The sequence below is a fragment of the Leptodactylus fuscus genome, unplaced genomic scaffold (genome assembly GCF_031893055.1).
Source record: "Leptodactylus fuscus isolate aLepFus1 unplaced genomic scaffold, aLepFus1.hap2 HAP2_SCAFFOLD_485, whole genome shotgun sequence".
Classification (NCBI taxonomy): domain Eukaryota; kingdom Metazoa; phylum Chordata; class Amphibia; order Anura; family Leptodactylidae; genus Leptodactylus; species Leptodactylus fuscus.
In genome coordinates this window covers 44,254-62,675 of record NW_027440511.1, presented here as the reverse complement: position 1 = coordinate 62,675, position 18,422 = coordinate 44,254, and the positions used below count along the sequence as shown (strand labels likewise).

Below are 18,422 nucleotides of genomic sequence, written 5' to 3'. Positions count from 1 at the left end.
GAAAACAGTCAACATAATACACAATCACTATATTGTATCATCTATGAATCCCCATAAACATAGAGAAGTGGTTAGCAGGTACTACTTTTCTTCATTAAAATCTATTTGTTATGGGCAGCTTACACTAGGTTCACACCTGCACTCAGGTTTCCATTCTTCGGTTCTGCTTGGGGACCTGAAAAACAGAAATCCAATCTGCTTAAAAAGCTGTTGCCTGCAGACTCCATAGACTATAATTAGAGATGAGCGAACACTATTCGAAACAGCCGTTTTGAACAGCACGCTCCCATAGAAATGAATGGATGTAGCTGGCACGCAGGGGGTGGGGGTGGTTAAGCGGCCAGCCGCTTCCATTCATTTCTATGGGAGCATGCTATTCGAAACGACCGTTTCGAATAGTGTTCGCTCATCTCTAACTATAATGGGGTCCACAGAGTTTCCTATCAAAAAATGCAGAGAGAAAAGTCCTGCTTGCAAGATTTTTCTGTCCGCATTTTTCAAATGGAATGGGGGACTGAATTCCTAACCGGAAACAGAGCGCTGGTGTGAATTCAACCTTACCGTGATCTTCACCTTTTTTATCGTAGTGTTTTCAGACCTAAAATTCTATTTCTGACGTTCATGAAGATGACACATTTGGTGCAGGGAGCTTTCTAGGTTACTGCTGAATTCAGTGAATAACAGTATGCAGTCATCTTTTAAGCTCCCTCTGGTGGCACTTGCAGGTATTTTTTTTTTTTAAATCTATGCATATTAAATTTATAGCGCTGCATCCGACAAAAAATACCACTTATAAATATATTAAGAAATAAACTGGCACAGAATTTTAAATGTGTGATAGTATTAAAGTTTGGATATTTGACTTAAAGCGTAACTAAACTTTTGGACAACTATCAACTTTCTGCCAGTATTTGTGTCAATAATAAAATTCTCTAATAACACGTTTTGCCTCCTTTCTATGAAATCCTGTATTTCTTCACCCTTCCCATGGCTTCTGTATTACGAGCTGTTCCTGCCTGTCACTGAGTGTTACTGTGTATGGAGTACAGGGCTGTGTAAATGGGGAGGGGCACATCAAACTGCTATAGCTCAGACATTATAAAACGTAGAAACTTGCTTTTGGTGTCATGTGAAAGAGGAAAGTGAGCACTATCTAGATTATTTCCAGAGATATCACTGGTTGAAAAAACAGTCAGGATTAGGATATTTATATGCAGCTGCATAATATATAGGATATAAAAATCCCAGTGTCATGAAAGAGTATCAAAAGCAAGTTTATACATTTTATAATGCTTGAGATATAACTGTTTGAAGTGACCCTTCCCCACTCATTTTCTCTACATGTTACACAGCCCATACTCCATACACAGTCACTACTGTAGGTAAGAGACAGAAACAGCTCTCAATACAGAAGCCAGGGAAAGAGTGGAAAATGTAGGATTTTATTATTACATTTAACAAATACTGCCAGAAAATAAAGAGTCATCCAAAAGTTTAGTTCCACTTTAAAGCTATGACCCATATTCTTTTAGTGCTTTAACTGTTAGCTGCTTATACCAGTCAATATTTTGCTGAACATTGTAACAATTACATTGCTTATGCTGGAGATTATGGTGGGTCAGACATCAGCCTGGCATGCCCCATAATTGTTTGTATTCTGGAATTGTTATTGAGCATCCTGTCTTGGTGGGTTAGGGGCTATCACTAGAACCTGATTGTTCTACTGACAGGTCCTGTTTTAGACTGAAGTCCCACGTGGCATAAACACTGTTTTACAGTCCCTACCAATAGATGGAATTGTAGATTCATTGCAGAAAAATACTTGCAGCATGTCAGTTATACCTACGGAAATGCTGGTGGCTTCCCTATAGATATGATTGAAGCAGAATGCACTGAGGGGAAAAACAGTTTCCTGCAGATTTTTTTTGTGTTGCTGTGGCCTTAACCTTAGATTGTGTAGGGTTTACAGTAACCTTTGGGGTAGCCGAAGTGGGTGTGAAAGAGCGAGGTATACTCACTAGTCTGGAAGCAGTGAGGCTCACATGACAGCTGCATCAGTGACCTCATCAGTAACTGGTAAAGAACAGTGACATCACCAGTCCCTCTCCAGCAAACAAACAGGCTACTGACTGATCAGTGCTCTCTTGCCTTGCAGCTTACAAACACGCGAGTACACTTTTTTTCTTTCTTTCTTCTTTTACACCCACCCTGGCTGTCCCAGAGATTGCTTTAACTCCTAGACAGCCCCTTCAATACTTGTATTCTCCATGAAAACCAATTCTAGAATTTTTTTTCAATATAAATAATGCAGCTATTCCTCACATGACCAGGCCAGATTTTTATAAACTTCGAATTTAGCTTATAAACTCCCCTAATGACAGCAAGCAGAGATCTTACAACCACCATTCATACCGGGACAATATTGGAAATGTTTTACAATAACCCTCTAACATCTTGAGAAAGGACTTTTTTTCCCCTTTGTGACCAGTTGGAGTTTTGGTTTGTTGGCAGAATTAAACTTGTGCCTTCATAGCAGCTTTAGAAATTCAGACAAGTGATGCAGAGCTGCCTGCCGAAATTTTTATGATTTGTTCTTCCATTTTTTTTTCCAGGGATTGATAACAGCCGAAGACTTTTCCCTTGAAAAATGCTTTCTTCCAACAGAGAGCACGGTCGTCACCATCTACTGTGGGGCTGGAATGATGATTTGTCTCTATATCACAATTTATTTGTTACCACTGAATTTTTTTAAATCATTTTTCACCATTAAACAAAAGCCTGTATAACAGAGCAGCCTGCGTCCCATCATGTGCCAGTCTGATCTGTCTTTTCTCTACAATAGACCAGTAAATTTTACAAATATATATTTATTAAATGATGTTCCTGTACAATATGTGACTGTTACCTATAAATTAAGAAAAGAAAACTCCTTTATTGTTGTCATAGCCGTATCACCTGCAGCACAGCCGGTATCTGTCCAGTGTGGTAGGACTTTCAGATCATCCGATGGCCACTGTTTTCTTCTTCATTGCTGAAGCCAACATGAAGATTTAGGCTCACTGGCAAGAGCTCCATTGTAGTAGAATAAATGTGGTTTGGATATTTATTGTGTACATTAAATTTGGTTAAAACTTGAGCTTAAAACAGGCAAGTCTTTACAAATAAAAAAAAAAAAATCCACCTAAAATGTTACTTGTGTTGGTAATAAGCAGTCCTAGCTCTTTATAGGGGCTTAGCCTGGGGAACAGAGAATTACAATCTAGTTTGCTGGGTTATGCTTATTTTCACAAGCATGATCTATCAAGTGACATGATTTGTCAAAAAGGTCATGTGGCTAGAGACTCGGTCTCAAAGATTATCGGTCTCTTGGACATGATGTGATCTTGATTAATTTTGAGCAGTCGTCCAGAGTTTCAATAGTGTCCACTGCTTGTCAAACCTCCCACTACAGAAGTGGATAGGAAGATGGCGACTGGAGGACTGATGGTGATCAACAAATCTGAAGTGATGTAGCCTAGAAAGACTTGTAACCGCTGTTATTGCAACAGTAACGTCAGACAATGTACATGTTATCTCTGACAAAGATAATCTAGACTCACATACAGAAAACACCTAAGTATAAAATATAAAGCAGTGTAGTAGTTACTAAAAAGGACATGCCTTATTGCTACAGCAGTTCTTGCTTTGTATATTTATATATATTTATATTATATATAGTATTGTACCACAACTTTTTAGAGAACATTTGCATAAATTATTCAAGTTTGAGAAATATATTCACACATCACTTCTATAATATTTAAAATAAACCAGCTTTCTAATGTGTCTCTTTATTAAAAGAGAAATTAAAATGTCATCTTGTAATTTATCAGGCTAGACAAAGATTTCAACCTTTTTGTTTTCCCCTCCTCGTCGTCATTATCATGTTACCGCCTGGCACAATGACAGCCGCTGCTGCTGTGATAAAGGTAGGAAAGCTTTACCAAGTGCTGCCATAGTATCTTTTTTTTTTTTTTTTTAAACATTCACAGTATCCTTGTGGCAATTGTGTGAATGCTAGATCCATGTTGCAAAAAAAAATAAAAATAAAAAAAAATTAAAAAGATTTTCTAAAAGCAATCTTTAAAGTTTGAAACAAATCCTTGGTTCCCACTGAAACACAGCTAGGCTGCAATTATGAACAAAGAAATGGATTCCAATTTTTTTGTTTGTTTGTTTTAAAGCTGAGACTTTCCACTTCCTCCAGCGCCTGCACATAAAAACAGAAGGAAACCAAAAAAAAAAAAAAAAACTAAAAAAAAAAGGCATGTTTGCTGCAACAACTGGTCATTGTAGGACCTTATTTGTAAAGGTAAGTGGTTAATTTGCATAATTTATATATTTTTTTGTTTTCTTTTTTTTTTGTACTAAAGAGCATTTCCTTCTTTTTATATAAACCAGAAAAAAACTAAATTCTACAGATAGTTCCTACCCGCAGTCACAGCTGCAGGCAAGTTTTGACATCAAGCTGTACAGCGCAATCAAAAACATACTTACATCTTAGCTCATTTTACAGGTACAGCCATAATCAAGGCACAAAGATCTTCTACAAGTATTATTTTTTTCAATAAAGTTGTACAAAATAATATTACATTTTACATCTGTACATTATAATAAACCAGCAGTTAAACAAAATCAAAAAGAAAAAAAAAAAAAAAATCTATATAGAGGACTAACGCCCAGTAATGATCTAAGGCTAAAAAGATCATCTGTGGACAGAACGTATAATATCAGTGAGGGTGGTAATTTGTGTTTTTTTTTTTTTGTATATCTTTTTTTTTCTTCTCTTTTCTGCCTTGACGTGAGAGGCTGAAAGCAGCTGCAGTTTGAATGCCTGAGGTGTGCAGAAACACTTAGCCACAATACACCATATAAAATAAAAGGTAAAAAATTGCTTGACTTTGCCTCTTCATTACCTAGTCTATGTACTGTCCCAGAAACATTCTTTAAACTCCTCGGTGTCACAAAAGGCCTGCAGCCCACTGCTCTGCAATGTTGTACAAGCCTCCCACTCCACCTGAAGGCTCAAAGAGCAGAGGTCACTTTATCAGTTGACCTGCAACTCAACAAACGCTAAAACTTGTGACATTAATAAATATTTCTGGTGCTGCTACATTGTGTGTGTACTTCCTCAACAGTATTTTTTTTTGTTTTTGTTTTTTTTTTCCTGATACAAAGTGCATTATTTCATTTTTCCTCCATCAAGTACTCTTCAGTGTCATGTTAAAGAAAAATAGCTATAATAAAATAAAGTAAACCCACACAGGGATAAGTCTGAGCATAGTGCCATCTAAAAGATGGGTACAATTTGCAAGGGCCAGTGCCCATCAAAAAGATTTAGAAAAAAAAAAAAAAATGCTAAAAGAACAGAGGTAGCCTAAGGCTTAGTGGAATGGTATTAAACCTTTCTTGTTCAGAGAGCCATTTAAAGCAAAGCTACTTCAAAAAATTATTGTGTCCCTTCTCCGCAGAAGAGGTCAGACTCTTGTCAGTATTATATTGAAATCAGCGCTTCTCATCCTTACCCCAGAGGGGCAACTTCACATTTCCCTGCCTCTAAAATATGTAGATCCTAATATAATTTATTTCTCTCTATATATATCTATATATTTTTATATCAATGATTAATAACATGAACTTTAGAAAGGTGCGGTCTGTGATATAAAAAACAAAACAAAAAACTAATAAAAAAACAAAACAGTTCTGATATTGCCTCTCAGGACATCTCATCTCTGCCTTTTCAATCCGGGGTACTCCACAGACAGCTATGTAACAGTTCTAAAGAATCAGGAGTGTGTAAAGGGATTGCCATAGTAATAAATATGTCGTCTCCCTGCCCCATCGTGGCCTGCACACTTACTGCAGACTTGGTTGGGTTTGCACACCAAGACGGGCACCTTCATCCTTGCTTTACGGCACAATAGTTACAGGAACCACATTCCTTTCCACAATGTACGCACCGCTTTCCATTGTATGAGGTGAACCGACAGCCGATCAGCCTGTTAGTTCACCGGAAACATCACCGAGAAATGAAGCATGACGTGCACCGTTCTGAAGTGATGTCACCAGAACCTAGTGAATCAATAGCATAAATATATTAGCTCTGCCCACAAAATATGTGGACTACGTATCTTATAGGCACATTTCAATAGATGCCAATAGCCCCCAAGGAGTTTAGGGTGAGCTGCAGGATTTTGTGTAATTGTACCCCAGATTTTTGTAATGTGGTCACTTTATGAACAATAGTCCCTTTTAGCGGGAAGGGGTATGAGAAGCGTCTGCCCAATGCATGCTCAGCCTAGCAGGAAGAGGCGTGCAGGAATTCTTCAGCTGGCAAAGCTGCAGAATTGACAGTGAGGGGCACACTGCGTATGTGAAATTGGAACTGGGGGCTACTTTATGATCCCGCCATTTACAAAAGTGTCTGCGAAGGTGAGAAGTGCTAGATTTACTAAGGATACATGAGTTGCAAAAGCTTAAATCTATGCTCTGATAAAAGGCCAATAGGTTTCCTAGTTACGGGTGAGAGCAGCACTGGTATAGTGGAATGATTTAAAAAAAAAAAAAAAAAAGTGTAAAGCAAAACAAGGACAGAAAACGCCCTCTCTCATAAAACAAAATTGGGGAAGAAAATCCTCGCTGAACAAAAATACCAAAAATAAAAGGGTAGAAGCCTAGAAAAAAGTGCGCTGTGGGGATGTTCCAACCTGTGTGGAGCAGTACAGAGGAAAGAGACAGAAAAAAGTAGCAAAGTATTTAAAACCACAGGCTCCATGGTGAGAACGATTACAAGAGTTCATATTGGCGGAGGTGCATTCTCTGGATGATATCTCGACAGTCATTGAAAACTCTGCGAATGTTCTCCGTGTCTACGGCACAGGTAAAATGAGGGTAGCAGTAATGTCTTCCATCGCCACTTGCCGTGCTTATCCTCTGCAGAAACACAAACAGGCCTCTTTTTAGATACTCAGCAAAATTCATTACAAGAACACAGATCTAGAAAAACAAGTTCCAGTTCTAAAGTCCTCCAGAATAAAATAAAGGACACAAGAAAATGTTTCAGCTCATAGAAGAGATGTGTCACCAGGGGGTTTGTGTTATTAAAACCAGTGAAATAGCTCAGTTTTTTTTCTTACCTGATTATGAATTTTTATTCTATTTTCTGTACCTGATTATGGGGGCTGCCATCTTGCCTGAGCTTCTCCTCTGCTCTGTTAACAGCATTTAGTTGTAGATATGTTTTACATCATAATTAGAGATGAGCGAATACTATTCGAAACGGCCGTTTCGAATAGCACGCTCCCATAGAAATAAATGGACATAGCCGGCATGCGGGGGGGTTAAGTGGCCGGTCGCTGGCAAAGTCCGCGTGCCGGCCGCTTCCATTTATTTCTATGGGAGCGTGCTATTCGAAACGGCTGTTTCGAATAGTGTTCGCTCATCTCTAATCATAAACATGGCCATAGACAGTCTAATAGGAGAGTTTTCTAGCTCTGTGCAGAGGAGTAGATAAGCTGTGACATCATCTATTACCAGTAGTGAATGCAGTGATGGCTCATTGGGTTCAATAATAGAGGTGTTTTTTTCCATTGTAAATTTGTCTGTTACATAAAGGAGGTGACTGCTGCAAAGAACCCTAGAGAATTGGCAAGTGTCAGGGTATTATTAGGGTAAGTTTAAATGGAGTTTTTTGGACCGTAACCTGAGGCGGAGGCTGCTTCAGGTTCTGAGGTAGCTGCGACTGAAAGCTGGTCATGAATCCGCCTCAAAATCAGCCTCCAAATAAAGCCTCTCAATAGAGTTCTATTGGGAGGCTTTTTTTTGGAGGTTGTTTCCTGACCAAATTCCTGACCAAAAAACTCAGTGTGAACTCAGCCTTAGGGTTGGTTTTATGGGTGTGATCAGGAAAAGAGTTGGTGGAGCTTGAGAGGGGGTTGCGGATCTTTCATCAAATCCATCTATATGCTCCTTTGTTTTAGGTTGGATAAACACTTCACTTTTAATAAATGTTTGGCTTTAAAACATGTAAGGCAATTTTATTCTTGTAGCAAACAAAGATAAAGAGTTTAAACAAGCATTAAAATCACTTACTAAAAATTCATCTCTGATGAAAAACTTGGCTCTGGTCACTTTGGGATCTTCTCCTGCGTCTGGTGTTGCTGCAGAAAAGATTTAGACAGATCTAGTAAACCAAACTGTACTCCAGTATTTCTTGTAAATCTAAGATGATTTGTTTCAAAGTCTTCACAGCTTAGGTCCCTAAAAGAGCCTAAGCTGTGGAAACAAACATCACTGGCCGTAAGGAACAGGCTAATGAACAAGGCCTAGGAAGAAAGCAAAGTGCATAGACTCCACAGGAGAAGTTCTAAAACATTACAAACAGCTTATACCTGTGCAATATTCCACGTAAAACTTACAGGCTACCTTACAAACCGCATCATAAATGGTTAGTAGATGTAAGAATCAGCTCTGGGATCTACACCCATCCCTAAAATGGCCCCCAAAGTTCTCCCCCATATCGTTCCCACTGACCGTGAAATCCACAGTGTTAGCAGTGGTAGGGTTTTACAGAAACAGCTAAGCTCTCTGCCATGCGGTTTCCATAAGTTCTGCAAGTTACAGAAACAGCGTGGTTTGCTGTTCTATGTGGTTTCTGTAACTACCATTCATTCTATGAACTATAAAAACAGCGTAGCTCAAAGATTTGCACCCTTTCTGTAAACCCAACCAACACTGACAGCCTGGATTTGACGGTCAGTAGGGATGGGGTGAGCTAGATCCTGGGGAGATTCATTCTAGAGACGGGTGTGGGGCCGAGAGGTGGGATTCACATCTATCACAGGTGGCGCATCCTGTCATAAATGTCTTATGGTCAACCCTCTACAATATGGTAAACAGTCACGTTTCTTACCATCGTCGGGTACAGTGTAGCGCACGTATTCTGGGAAGTAATCTTCTATTTTTGATTTCCCTGCCAAGACTTTTTCAGCCAGCATATCTTGTTTGTTCAAAAATAAAATGACAGATATAGTCCGTAACCACCTGTAGATGCAGAAGACAGATTTGTGAGCTCAAACAGATCTACACTGAGGTCCTAACTAGAAGACTTCTCATGACATCCTATAATGTTCATCCATCAGAAGAGAAAACAGAGATAACTAGAAAGGTGTGATACTGGCATATCAAGGAGATACAGTCAATGACAACATTTGAGACAGAATTTACACCTTTGTATCTTTGGTGTTATAAAGCCCTCTGCTCAGCCAGGTTCCAGGATCATTATTTTTCAATATAACTTTAGACATAAAGATGGTAAATGCTGCTCGGTCTTACAATCCAGGATGCTTTGGATTTTGTCCGTTTATAAGATCACTGCTGCCACCATGTGGCCAGCATAAAGGTTGTTCATAATAGATAGTTAAAGGATTCTGCTGTATATTTGCAGAGAGAACTATTAGGGTACTAGCAAGAGGACCCGGCTTCGCACAGGTATATTTAATTTTTTGTTTGTGTAGTGGCCCTATAAGAATTGCCCAGTTTTGCACTCACGTATTTCATATGTCGTTTGTGTCTCTGCCCGCGACTGTCTGCGTGTTGTTGGCATCGATGATCCGCCTATATTCAGCAAATTGCTGCTGTCGATGGTTTGCCTGCTCTGGCGTTTCTGCAGCTCTTAAAGGGGTTGTCCCATCACAAGGATCCTATCTATACTGCTTGTTAATGTGGATGTAAGACTTTTCCTAAATACACTGCTTCAGCAAAACTGCTTTGTTTGTCCACTATCTTACTTTATTCAGTTCTTTGTGGCCACAGCCCTGACTTAGCTGCTCCTGAGTCAAATGATGTGTCTGCCTGCTCTCAGGGGGGAGGGAGGAGGGGCTGAGTGCAGGCAGCGAGCCTGTGTATCTAGCTAATCCTGTGTCTACACCATGTGACCTAGGTCCTGCACTCAGATAGAGGAGCTGCTTTCATTTCTTCTGTTCTCCCAGTTATCAGGCTAGCTAATTCAGTTGTGTTCATTATGGCAGAGACAGGCAGTGTCTGTATGTAACACAGAATGGAGTTGCTGCTGCCTGTACTTCATAGTTCAATGTGGGTGGGCGGGGCTACACATAAATTTGGGGGCGGAGCTAAACGGCAGGTTGCCTGTGAAACCCCGCCCACCAAATGATGCAAGAAACCAGGAAGAAAGAAGATTTTACAAGAGTGAAGACTGCTGAGTATGTGAGGTGGGAATACCCCTTTAAGCTGTCGTGATGCTGAACTTGTTTCTCACGCTGTGCCTGTGATTGTTTTGGCATCTCAGCAGGTCGCTGGGACACCATATAATGAGCGTGTTGTTGGCGTTGATGATCAGCCTGCTCCGGCATTTCGGAAACCGTCAAGCTAGCCTGCCACTGAACTCATTCCTCACGCTGTGCCCGTGATTTTTCCAGCATCTCAGCAGCTCGCCAGGAAGCCATATAATGAGCGTGTTGTTGGCTTTGATAATCCACCTGCTCCGGCATTTTGGCAGCTGTCAAGCTGGCCTGCCACTAAACTCATTCATTGTGCTGTGCCCGTGATTGTTCCGGCATCTCAGCAGCTCGCAAGGATGCCATATAATGAGCATGTTGTTGATGCCTATGATCCCCGTCAGCTCCACTTGAGGAGAACTCTGTTAACGTCTGGCTCCTTCATAGCTGGCGTTGTGTTAGAATTTTGCTACAAATTAATTCTTCTTTTTCCCGGCATGTTCAAAAGTAGCAAACTGCCAATTTGGATTAAGGGTGCATGCACACTACGTAACGCCGGGCGTGTATGAGAGCCGTACACGCCGGCATTACAGCAGACTGCCGAACACTTCCCATTCACTTCAATGGGAGCGCTCGTAACAGCGGCGTTTACGAGCGCTCCCATTGAAGTGAATGGGAAGTGTTCGGCAGCCCTGCTGTAACGCCGGCGTGTACGGCTCTCATACACGCCCGGCGTTACATAGTGTGCATGCACCCTAAAGGTGTTTTCCCATCCAGTGTGTGAGCACTGCCTGGAGCAGATCAGATAATATGCAGATGTGTGTACAGAATTCACTGAGGGTTAGTGTGTGTTTACACAGAGAGATAACAGACCTGGGACGTGAGATAAGGCCGCTGCAAGTGCAGTGTAATATAGTATACGAACATAAATTCATAACAGTCGTGAAGCCATGTCATTTACCAGGAAAAAAGTAGCCTGTGTGTTAATCGAGGTTACAATCTATCTATGTGCCAAATTTCATTCAAATCCGTTCAGCCGTTTTTGCGTGATTGAATAACAAACATCCAAACTTTATTAAGTATTAAGTATAGGAAGGATAGGATTATAATATTAGTAGGATAGGATTGTTCACACTGTTTTTTTTTTGCAGGTGGATTTTGAAGTGGAATCTACCTAAAAAAAAGCCTCTCAACTCTCCCATTTATTTCAATAGGAGTTAGATGTCAAGACCTATCTTTAGTCAGATTCCACCTTACATAGTCCACTGAAATGAATGGAAGGCGGAAAAAATCTCTAGCTTTTCTTTTGTTCCACCTTCCATTTAGTTCAAGGGGCTTTGTGAGGTAAAATCTGCATGCAGGTAGGTCATGATTCCCCCCCCCCACTTGCTGTAAAAATCAGATAACCCCCCCATCAATGTCTTCCTGTGTCCAGAATGGGTCCTCCTCTCCTCTTGAAACAGCTGAGCAGTCTGGAGGCGAGTTCAAGACATGGGCAGTAGAGATGGCCATCCATCTCTACTGCACATGTCTCACAGTTACTTTCGGTGTATATGCAGTGTCTCCAGGCTGCGCACATTGAAGAGGGGAAGAAGAGTCGGCTCCCACATTGGAAGCTGGATAAGTATGATGTTATGGTGCGGGGCTATCGGTGGGCAGGATAGTTAGCTTAGCATAGCTAGGGAGGGAGGTGGGCTTATTAGCGGGCAGGATAGTGTAGTTTAGCTAGGGAGACAAAAGAGGGGGTGTAACACAGAGAGAAGAGGAGGGGAGCAGCGACAGGGAGGTAGCGTGGAAGGTACACGAGAATTTACATAGTAGGAAGCTACACATGTAAACAAATGTAGAACATACCACGGGCACCTAGAAATCACTCAAAGCACTGCTAAAAGTATATGGGTGCACTTTTAACCCATTAATAACACTAACGGACCTTTTAATTAAAAAAAACAAAAAAAAAACAATTTTGCACGGAAAACCCCTTTAGGCTGTGCTCAAGCTGTGTTGTAGGCTCCGCAGATGCTAGCATTTTTGACAGAAAAAAAAAAATTATGTTGTTGCAGGCAAACTGTGAATAGTCAATGGGTTCCATTGGGAGGCCTTTATGTACGCCATGTAATGTAAACCAAGAAGAGAGCCTTACTTCCAATTATCAGACTGCAGAAGTTAAAGGGCACATTACCAGGTTTGGGATTCTTCCACCAGCAGCATCCCCTTATGCCACTCGAGATTACGGTCCCAAATTTGTCCCCTGGCTTTTTAGTTGAAGATTCCTGGACTCCTCTCCAGGGGCACCAGGTGCATGTGGTGTGTGCTGAAGCCAAGGACAGTATACCTGTACCTTCACTATGCATGTGCACATGATGGTGGTGAGGTGGCACACGTCCCAGTTAAAGATTCCCTTTAGGCATACATAAGGAGAATCATTTCACATGTGACACTTACGAACTATAATGTACTTCATGCCAGGGATTAAAGTTGGAGTTATGATTAAAGATGTTTTCCAGTTTCAGACCAATATTTAGAGATAAAAGTTATTGTCTGTGTAATAAAATGTTGTACAATTTTCCAATATACTTTCTGTATCAGTTCTCGATCTCTGCTTGCCGTCATTCATTAGACCATATCATGTGATGGACAGGGGGGTGCACAGTCTGATTGCTGTGACTGTAACGAGCTGTGCACCCATGTGTCCATCACATGACCATGAAGTAAGCAGAATGAATGACGGCAAGCAGAGATACTGTGAGAAATTTATACAGAACATATATTGGAAAATTGTAAAACTTTATATCATACAATGAGATTTTAAGTTTCGGATGTCTGGACTATTTTTAATATTTTTTTTTTTTTTATAATAATATTGTATATTTAATTAAATGCAAAGTTTGTTACATATTCACAACATAATGTCAGGAGCTTAAAGACTATGAGAACATCTTAAAATTCACTGCAAACATTTGTCTTTGAAATCTCTGTGACAACTATTATGGCCACCATCATAGCAATTAACATAACCCAGCTTTCCTAGAGCCTGAAAATTGTCTAACTGATATTGTCTATCACAGGTCATTATATAGGTCTCATTGTAATTTTTCATCTGTGTTTGACGTGTTTAGATGGAGTCATTTCTGCAGATTACGGATAGATTTAGCCCCCTCCAAACCTAAGCAGAACTGTACCTGTTGTTCCAGATACTTTTGAACAGGTCCAGTGCTTCTCGTAGTCTGTTTGTGTTATTGTCTTCTCGAATGACCATGTTGTAACTGCTACTTGCAACTACAAAAATGATAGCTGTGACATCTGGAACAGAGAAGTAAGCACAGTCAGCAATATATCCTGTACACCCAGCAGACCAGATATAGCTGGTACCTGTCTATCAACATGAGATCAGTGGGGGTATATTATTCTATGGATTGGGCATCAATATAAGGTAATAAAAATCCCCTTTCATTCTTGATTCATTGGAATGATCATTTACATAATACTTCGTATCAGTGGCTCAGGCTATGGAGGAATAATTTTGACCTATATGTTATAGGTGGTGTATTGTCCTAAATCTGCAGTAAAGGAAAGGTGGTTGTGCCAGTAGCAGCACACAGGACTGATATTACCAAAATCATATACATTCTAAAAATAATGGTCCTACAGAGTTAAAAATTCACATTTCCACCACTGTAGACTGGTAATCTGCAGGCTACTTTTGCATTACGCCCCTTCACAGCATACACTTAACATAAGAGCCAGGAAAGCTTTAGGTCACAACTTTTAACTGAATTCAGGCGTTTCATTCAGTCCCATTGCCACAAGTGCACTGAGACATATAGTCTACTGTTACAAACACTTGTGAAAGTAGACATCACTGAATTCCAGAGGAGGACACTGACGACGTTCTTCAGCACAGTGCCAAGAAGCATTATGGAGTGCTGTAAAGATGACACTTCTCTATTTGGCAGTCTGATGGGCCACTCTAGGTTTGGTGGACACCAGGAGAACATTACCTGTTTGACTGCATTGTGCCCTCTGCAAATGGTGGAGGGGGGATAACGCTATGGTGTTGTTTCTCAGGCCTTGGCCCCTTAGTTCCTCATTAAAATAGTTATATTTAAATATAGAGATGACAAGACACTTTTGCAGATATAAGTAAATAAGTAAAAGATTTTCTCTAACCATCTTAGTACCAACAGTCATTGCCAATGGATACAACCATGAATGCATGGTCTGGCACATGTCAGAAACTCAGCCATGACTTCCTTGTGATCAGGTTATCTTTTCCTGCATGTGGGGTCTCTGCCTGATAACCTGTGCACAGTAAGGAAATCATGGCCGGGTTTCAGAGAACTATAAAAAGTTCCTGCACAGGAACCTTATGGATGATTGTTTGCGACGAGCAGACATTTATTCTATATTTCTGACAGGAATTCAGAGTGCACATGTAAACCTAGCCTAATAAAAATCACTGCACACCTATTTACTGGATGTCTATTACAAATAAAGGAAAAATATTTTTTTCTCGGAGTGCTTCTTTAATTATGCAATCCCATTATATTAGTGTATGTCCTTATTACTCACATATCTGCTCTGAATATTGTTGAACTTCTGGCAAATGGATCCCTAATGCAGGAAGTGAATTATATGTTCTATAGCCATATTTATTTTGGAATAAATATCCATTTCTCCCCTTCTGATACCTACACGTAGGAAGACCTCATCACACCATCTGTAGTGGTCGTAGGTCTAAAAATGGTACATTTATTTATAACTGGGATAAGGGTATCTGAGAAACTGCTCTGGACCCAGCTATGTAACAGGCATCATGACCTCGGCTTTGGCAGTAGGTTGTATAGCCATGCTGGTTCGTGTGATGCCATCATTTTTTAGATCAGTATCTGCTGGCACAAAAATGGTAGACATAAAAGTGGCCTATTTTAGTTTATTTCTGCATCAATACTTAGGGTAGGTTCTGGTGCCAGTTTTTACATTATATTCCATTGCAGGGGAGGCCACAACTGGTACTGTTTTATGAACATGGTAGAACAGGAAAAAGAAATAGGCGCTTACCGTTAAAACATTGGATCCATTTTCTTCTTTCATCTCTTTGTCCTCCTACATCAAACATACTGTTGGAAAGAAACATCCTGTCAGCACAAGTGAATTAGGATAACACCGTATGACAGAAGTGGACGCTCCCTAGACCTGGCCCTTAGCAGGGTCACCTGGCGATATTTATGCAGTGACTAATAGTAGTGTAATACAGACAAAACATGCAGGTGAGAAGATGCAGGATGGGTCGCTACAGCTCCAGAAAACACCTATTCCCAATGCCTACATATCTGCCATGAGCTTGTATGTGTTTCTCTCTCGCTATATACTACTGTACTATCCATGATGCTGTATCCCCATTGTAGGACTATTAAAGGATTATCTCAAATTAGCTGCAATTGTTCCCATCAGGAATTTTTTTCTCTGCATTCCATTCCATTACTTTACTTTGAAGTGCCAACACATAGTCAGGCATGTTGAGCCATGATGTCAAACTCATATCTTTGTGTTATTTTGTTGCTCAAAGTTACAACATAGTAGTGTAGTGGAAACTAAAACTGGCAGAACGTTTCCAGTACACGTGTTTTTGTGGTTCTGCTGCTACTTTGGCTAGCTTTAATAAAGAAACAGATCTATTAGGTCTTCTTAAGTAATGACCTGCAGCATATAAAAAAACCCCATGATCATAGCTATTACATGTAGTTTTTAATACTGAAGACATCAGGTCATTTGGTAATTTACAACAGGTCCATAAAAGGTACTGGAATAAGAGAAACAAATCTGCTTTCTCCCAAAAGCATTACTTTAGTAAGCTGTAATACCAGACACAATCTATGGATAGCTGGGGCACTGTTTCTGGTAGAAGGCAGACATGCCTACAATGCAGGAATGAAATTTGATGCAATTGGATTTCATTAAACATCAGGCCACAATGTTTCTCCAGAAGAGTCCAGCCATATAGATCTTGATTTCATTTGTACTACTCCACCCATGATAGTATTATGTGAAGTAGAGCTTTAGTAAAGTATTGGCTTCTACTCAATGCAACTGCTGTATATACACACACAATATACACACAATATGTACAACACAGAAGGAATTAAAAACAGTGGTTGTACTTACTGAAAATTTACTTTGTCTACTTGAAATCGCGTTTCAAAAATCCCTGATGTCAAAACTCTGCATCTTAATAAATCCTGAAACACAGGAACATGTGTTACGCAACAAATTATGAAAGTCACATCTATGTATTCAGATACTGTATAACCCTTCAGTGAACAGCCTGTTTCAGCCTTAATGACCATTTTTTGTATTCTTTCATCATCACAAAGCAAAGCTATAACATTTTCCCATCAATGGAGCTGTATGAGGACTTGTTCTTTTGCAGGACAAGTTGTAGTGTTTAAAGGGGTTGTTCAGGCAAAAAATGGTCAACCCCTTTAAATCAGCTGGCGGCAATGAAAAAGGAAAAAAAAAAAAAAAAAAAAAGAAAAAAAATCATACTCGCCTGTCCCTGCTGCTCCAGTGTCCTGCCCCAGCGTGTTTTCTGTACCTTTTGCTCAACAGGTCTCTTCTGGAGTTCTGCTGAGCTCAATCAGCGGCTTCATCAGAACCCAGGAAGAGACCCGGCAGAAGCCCCGGGACGTGCAGGGAGGATACAGGAGCGTTGGGGACAGGCGAGTATGCATTTTTATTTATTTTTTAATTTTTTTTCACTGCCCCCGACTGATTTAAAAGTTACCTGCTTCCAGACGCCCATTGGGTTTTTACATACAGAGAGTGGTTGTCTTATTCTGAAAGGTCGTACCGATACGTCCAAGCAGTTTTAATCATTCTTCCTGTGCTCCGAGCACAGCACAGTCATATCCAGTATCCCGGATATCTACACATGAAGGGACGTGTAGCGGCCAAAGAAGGCGGGATACTGGATATGACGTTGCTGTGCTCAGAGCACACGGAGAAAGCCCCCTGTGCTTTGTGCACAGAATTAACATATAAGAATAAAGTCTGTACTTTAAAAATGGAGTCTGATAAAAGCTAAATAGAGGTAGGGATAGAATAGGCTTTCTAAAGACTATTCCAACATGTTGTTAGGCAAATCTGCCTAAATCTAATGATAGAATCCCTTTAGCAAGTGAAATGCTTTATGGCTAGGCACATTTACTGTTGTGGTTGCAACTCGACCTTGGTGTTACAAGTTATGTATTTAAAAAAAAAAAAAAAAAAAAGGCATAAGATGGCGCATCTAGATTAAAACCAATATTTTCAGACTTGCCTGAAAAGGGGAGTAACTTTAGGGGAAGTGTGGCTTAAATGCACCAAGATTCGGAAATGAAATTCTGACCCAAAGTAAGCAATAGTCAAGTACAGGTTAGTTTCTGAAAAGTGTGTCGAAAAATACTCTCACTACTGGCCATAAACAGACAATTTTTGTGACTAGTGATAATAATCTTATTTATAAAGGAAACAGACACTGCTCTCAACATGAAGGTAAAATGACTGGGTGGCTTGGTTACTACTGATGAGTGTCTGACTACCTCCCATCCTTAGAGCTTACTCAGACAACAGGGCCTGTCATATGAATAAGCTCTTAGTTCAATACATATTTAGGGGAATGATTTAGGAACTGATTTTAACCTCTACTGCCGACATCATTTATCAAGATCCAGGTGAAACACACTGGTCACCATCTGTAGCTGCCATCACTGGATGGTTCTTAGATCATCATACTTGAACTCATGGTAACACACAGGTTGTATATATGTTTTAGCACCCGTAACACATATAAAACATAGGCAAAATAATTACCATAAAAAACCTCACCTGATCTGTTGGTGTGTAGTCATTTTGCCTAACGTGGTCAATTCTCTCTAGAAAGCTGAAAAAGAATTGTAACAAGTAAATAAAAGATGTACACTAATGCATAAGGTGTATAGACATCATCTTCAGTTTATATTTATTTACTACAAAACATCTGTCATTGCAATGGTTAACCACCAGGCGGCAGAATGTACTTTTTAAAAATATCTCTAGCATTTCAGTGAAAGAAGTGACGGAAAGAAGAGCACTGTATACTGAATACTGTACATGGTAAGAGGAACCTTC

The 18,422-nt window shown here is 40.0% G+C and overlaps 2 protein-coding genes across 3 annotated transcripts in view; one reads left to right on the top strand and one right to left on the bottom strand.

The window, feature by feature from the left end:
• The window catches only part of LOC142188551 (metallophosphoesterase 1-like), a 31,339-nt gene extending 28,163 nt beyond the window's left edge, over positions 1-3,176 (top strand). For both annotated transcript variants that reach the window (XM_075261852.1, XM_075261851.1), the window contains one exon: positions 2,613-3,176. In XM_075261852.1, coding sequence (XP_075117953.1) covers positions 2,613-2,786 — 174 coding nt within the window. In that variant the 3' untranslated portion in view covers positions 2,787-3,176. The remainder of the gene's footprint in view (positions 1-2,612) is intronic.
• Positions 3,177-5,056: 1,880 nt separating this feature from the next.
• On the bottom strand, positions 5,057-18,189 carry LOC142188550 (guanine nucleotide-binding protein G(olf) subunit alpha-like). The gene is made up of 7 exons (XM_075261850.1): positions 18,141-18,189; positions 16,440-16,513; positions 15,336-15,394; positions 13,457-13,577; positions 8,951-9,081; positions 8,131-8,198; positions 5,057-6,972 (listed from the first exon to the last, which is right to left on the bottom strand). The coding sequence occupies exons 3-7, from the start codon at positions 15,391-15,393 to the stop codon at positions 6,826-6,828; spliced, it is 525 nt and encodes a 174-aa protein (XP_075117951.1). The 5' UTR covers position 15,394; positions 16,440-16,513; positions 18,141-18,189; the 3' UTR covers positions 5,057-6,825.
• Positions 18,190-18,422: the final 233 nt, after the last annotated feature.

Excerpts from the sequence above, each read along its gene's own strand:
- LOC142188550 (XM_075261850.1), bottom strand. The coding sequence starts at position 15,393 with ATGTTTGATGTAGGAGGACAAAGAGATGAAAGAAGAAAATGGATCCAA. Across the intron at positions 13,578-15,335 it reads ATGGATCCAATGTTTTAACG|ATGTCACAGCTATCATTTTT; the intron begins GTAAGCGCCTAT and ends TCTCTGTTCCAG. Across the intron at positions 6,973-8,130 it reads TCATCAGAGATGAATTTTTA|AGGATAAGCACGGCAAGTGG; the intron begins GTAAGTGATTTT and ends GTGTTTCTGCAG.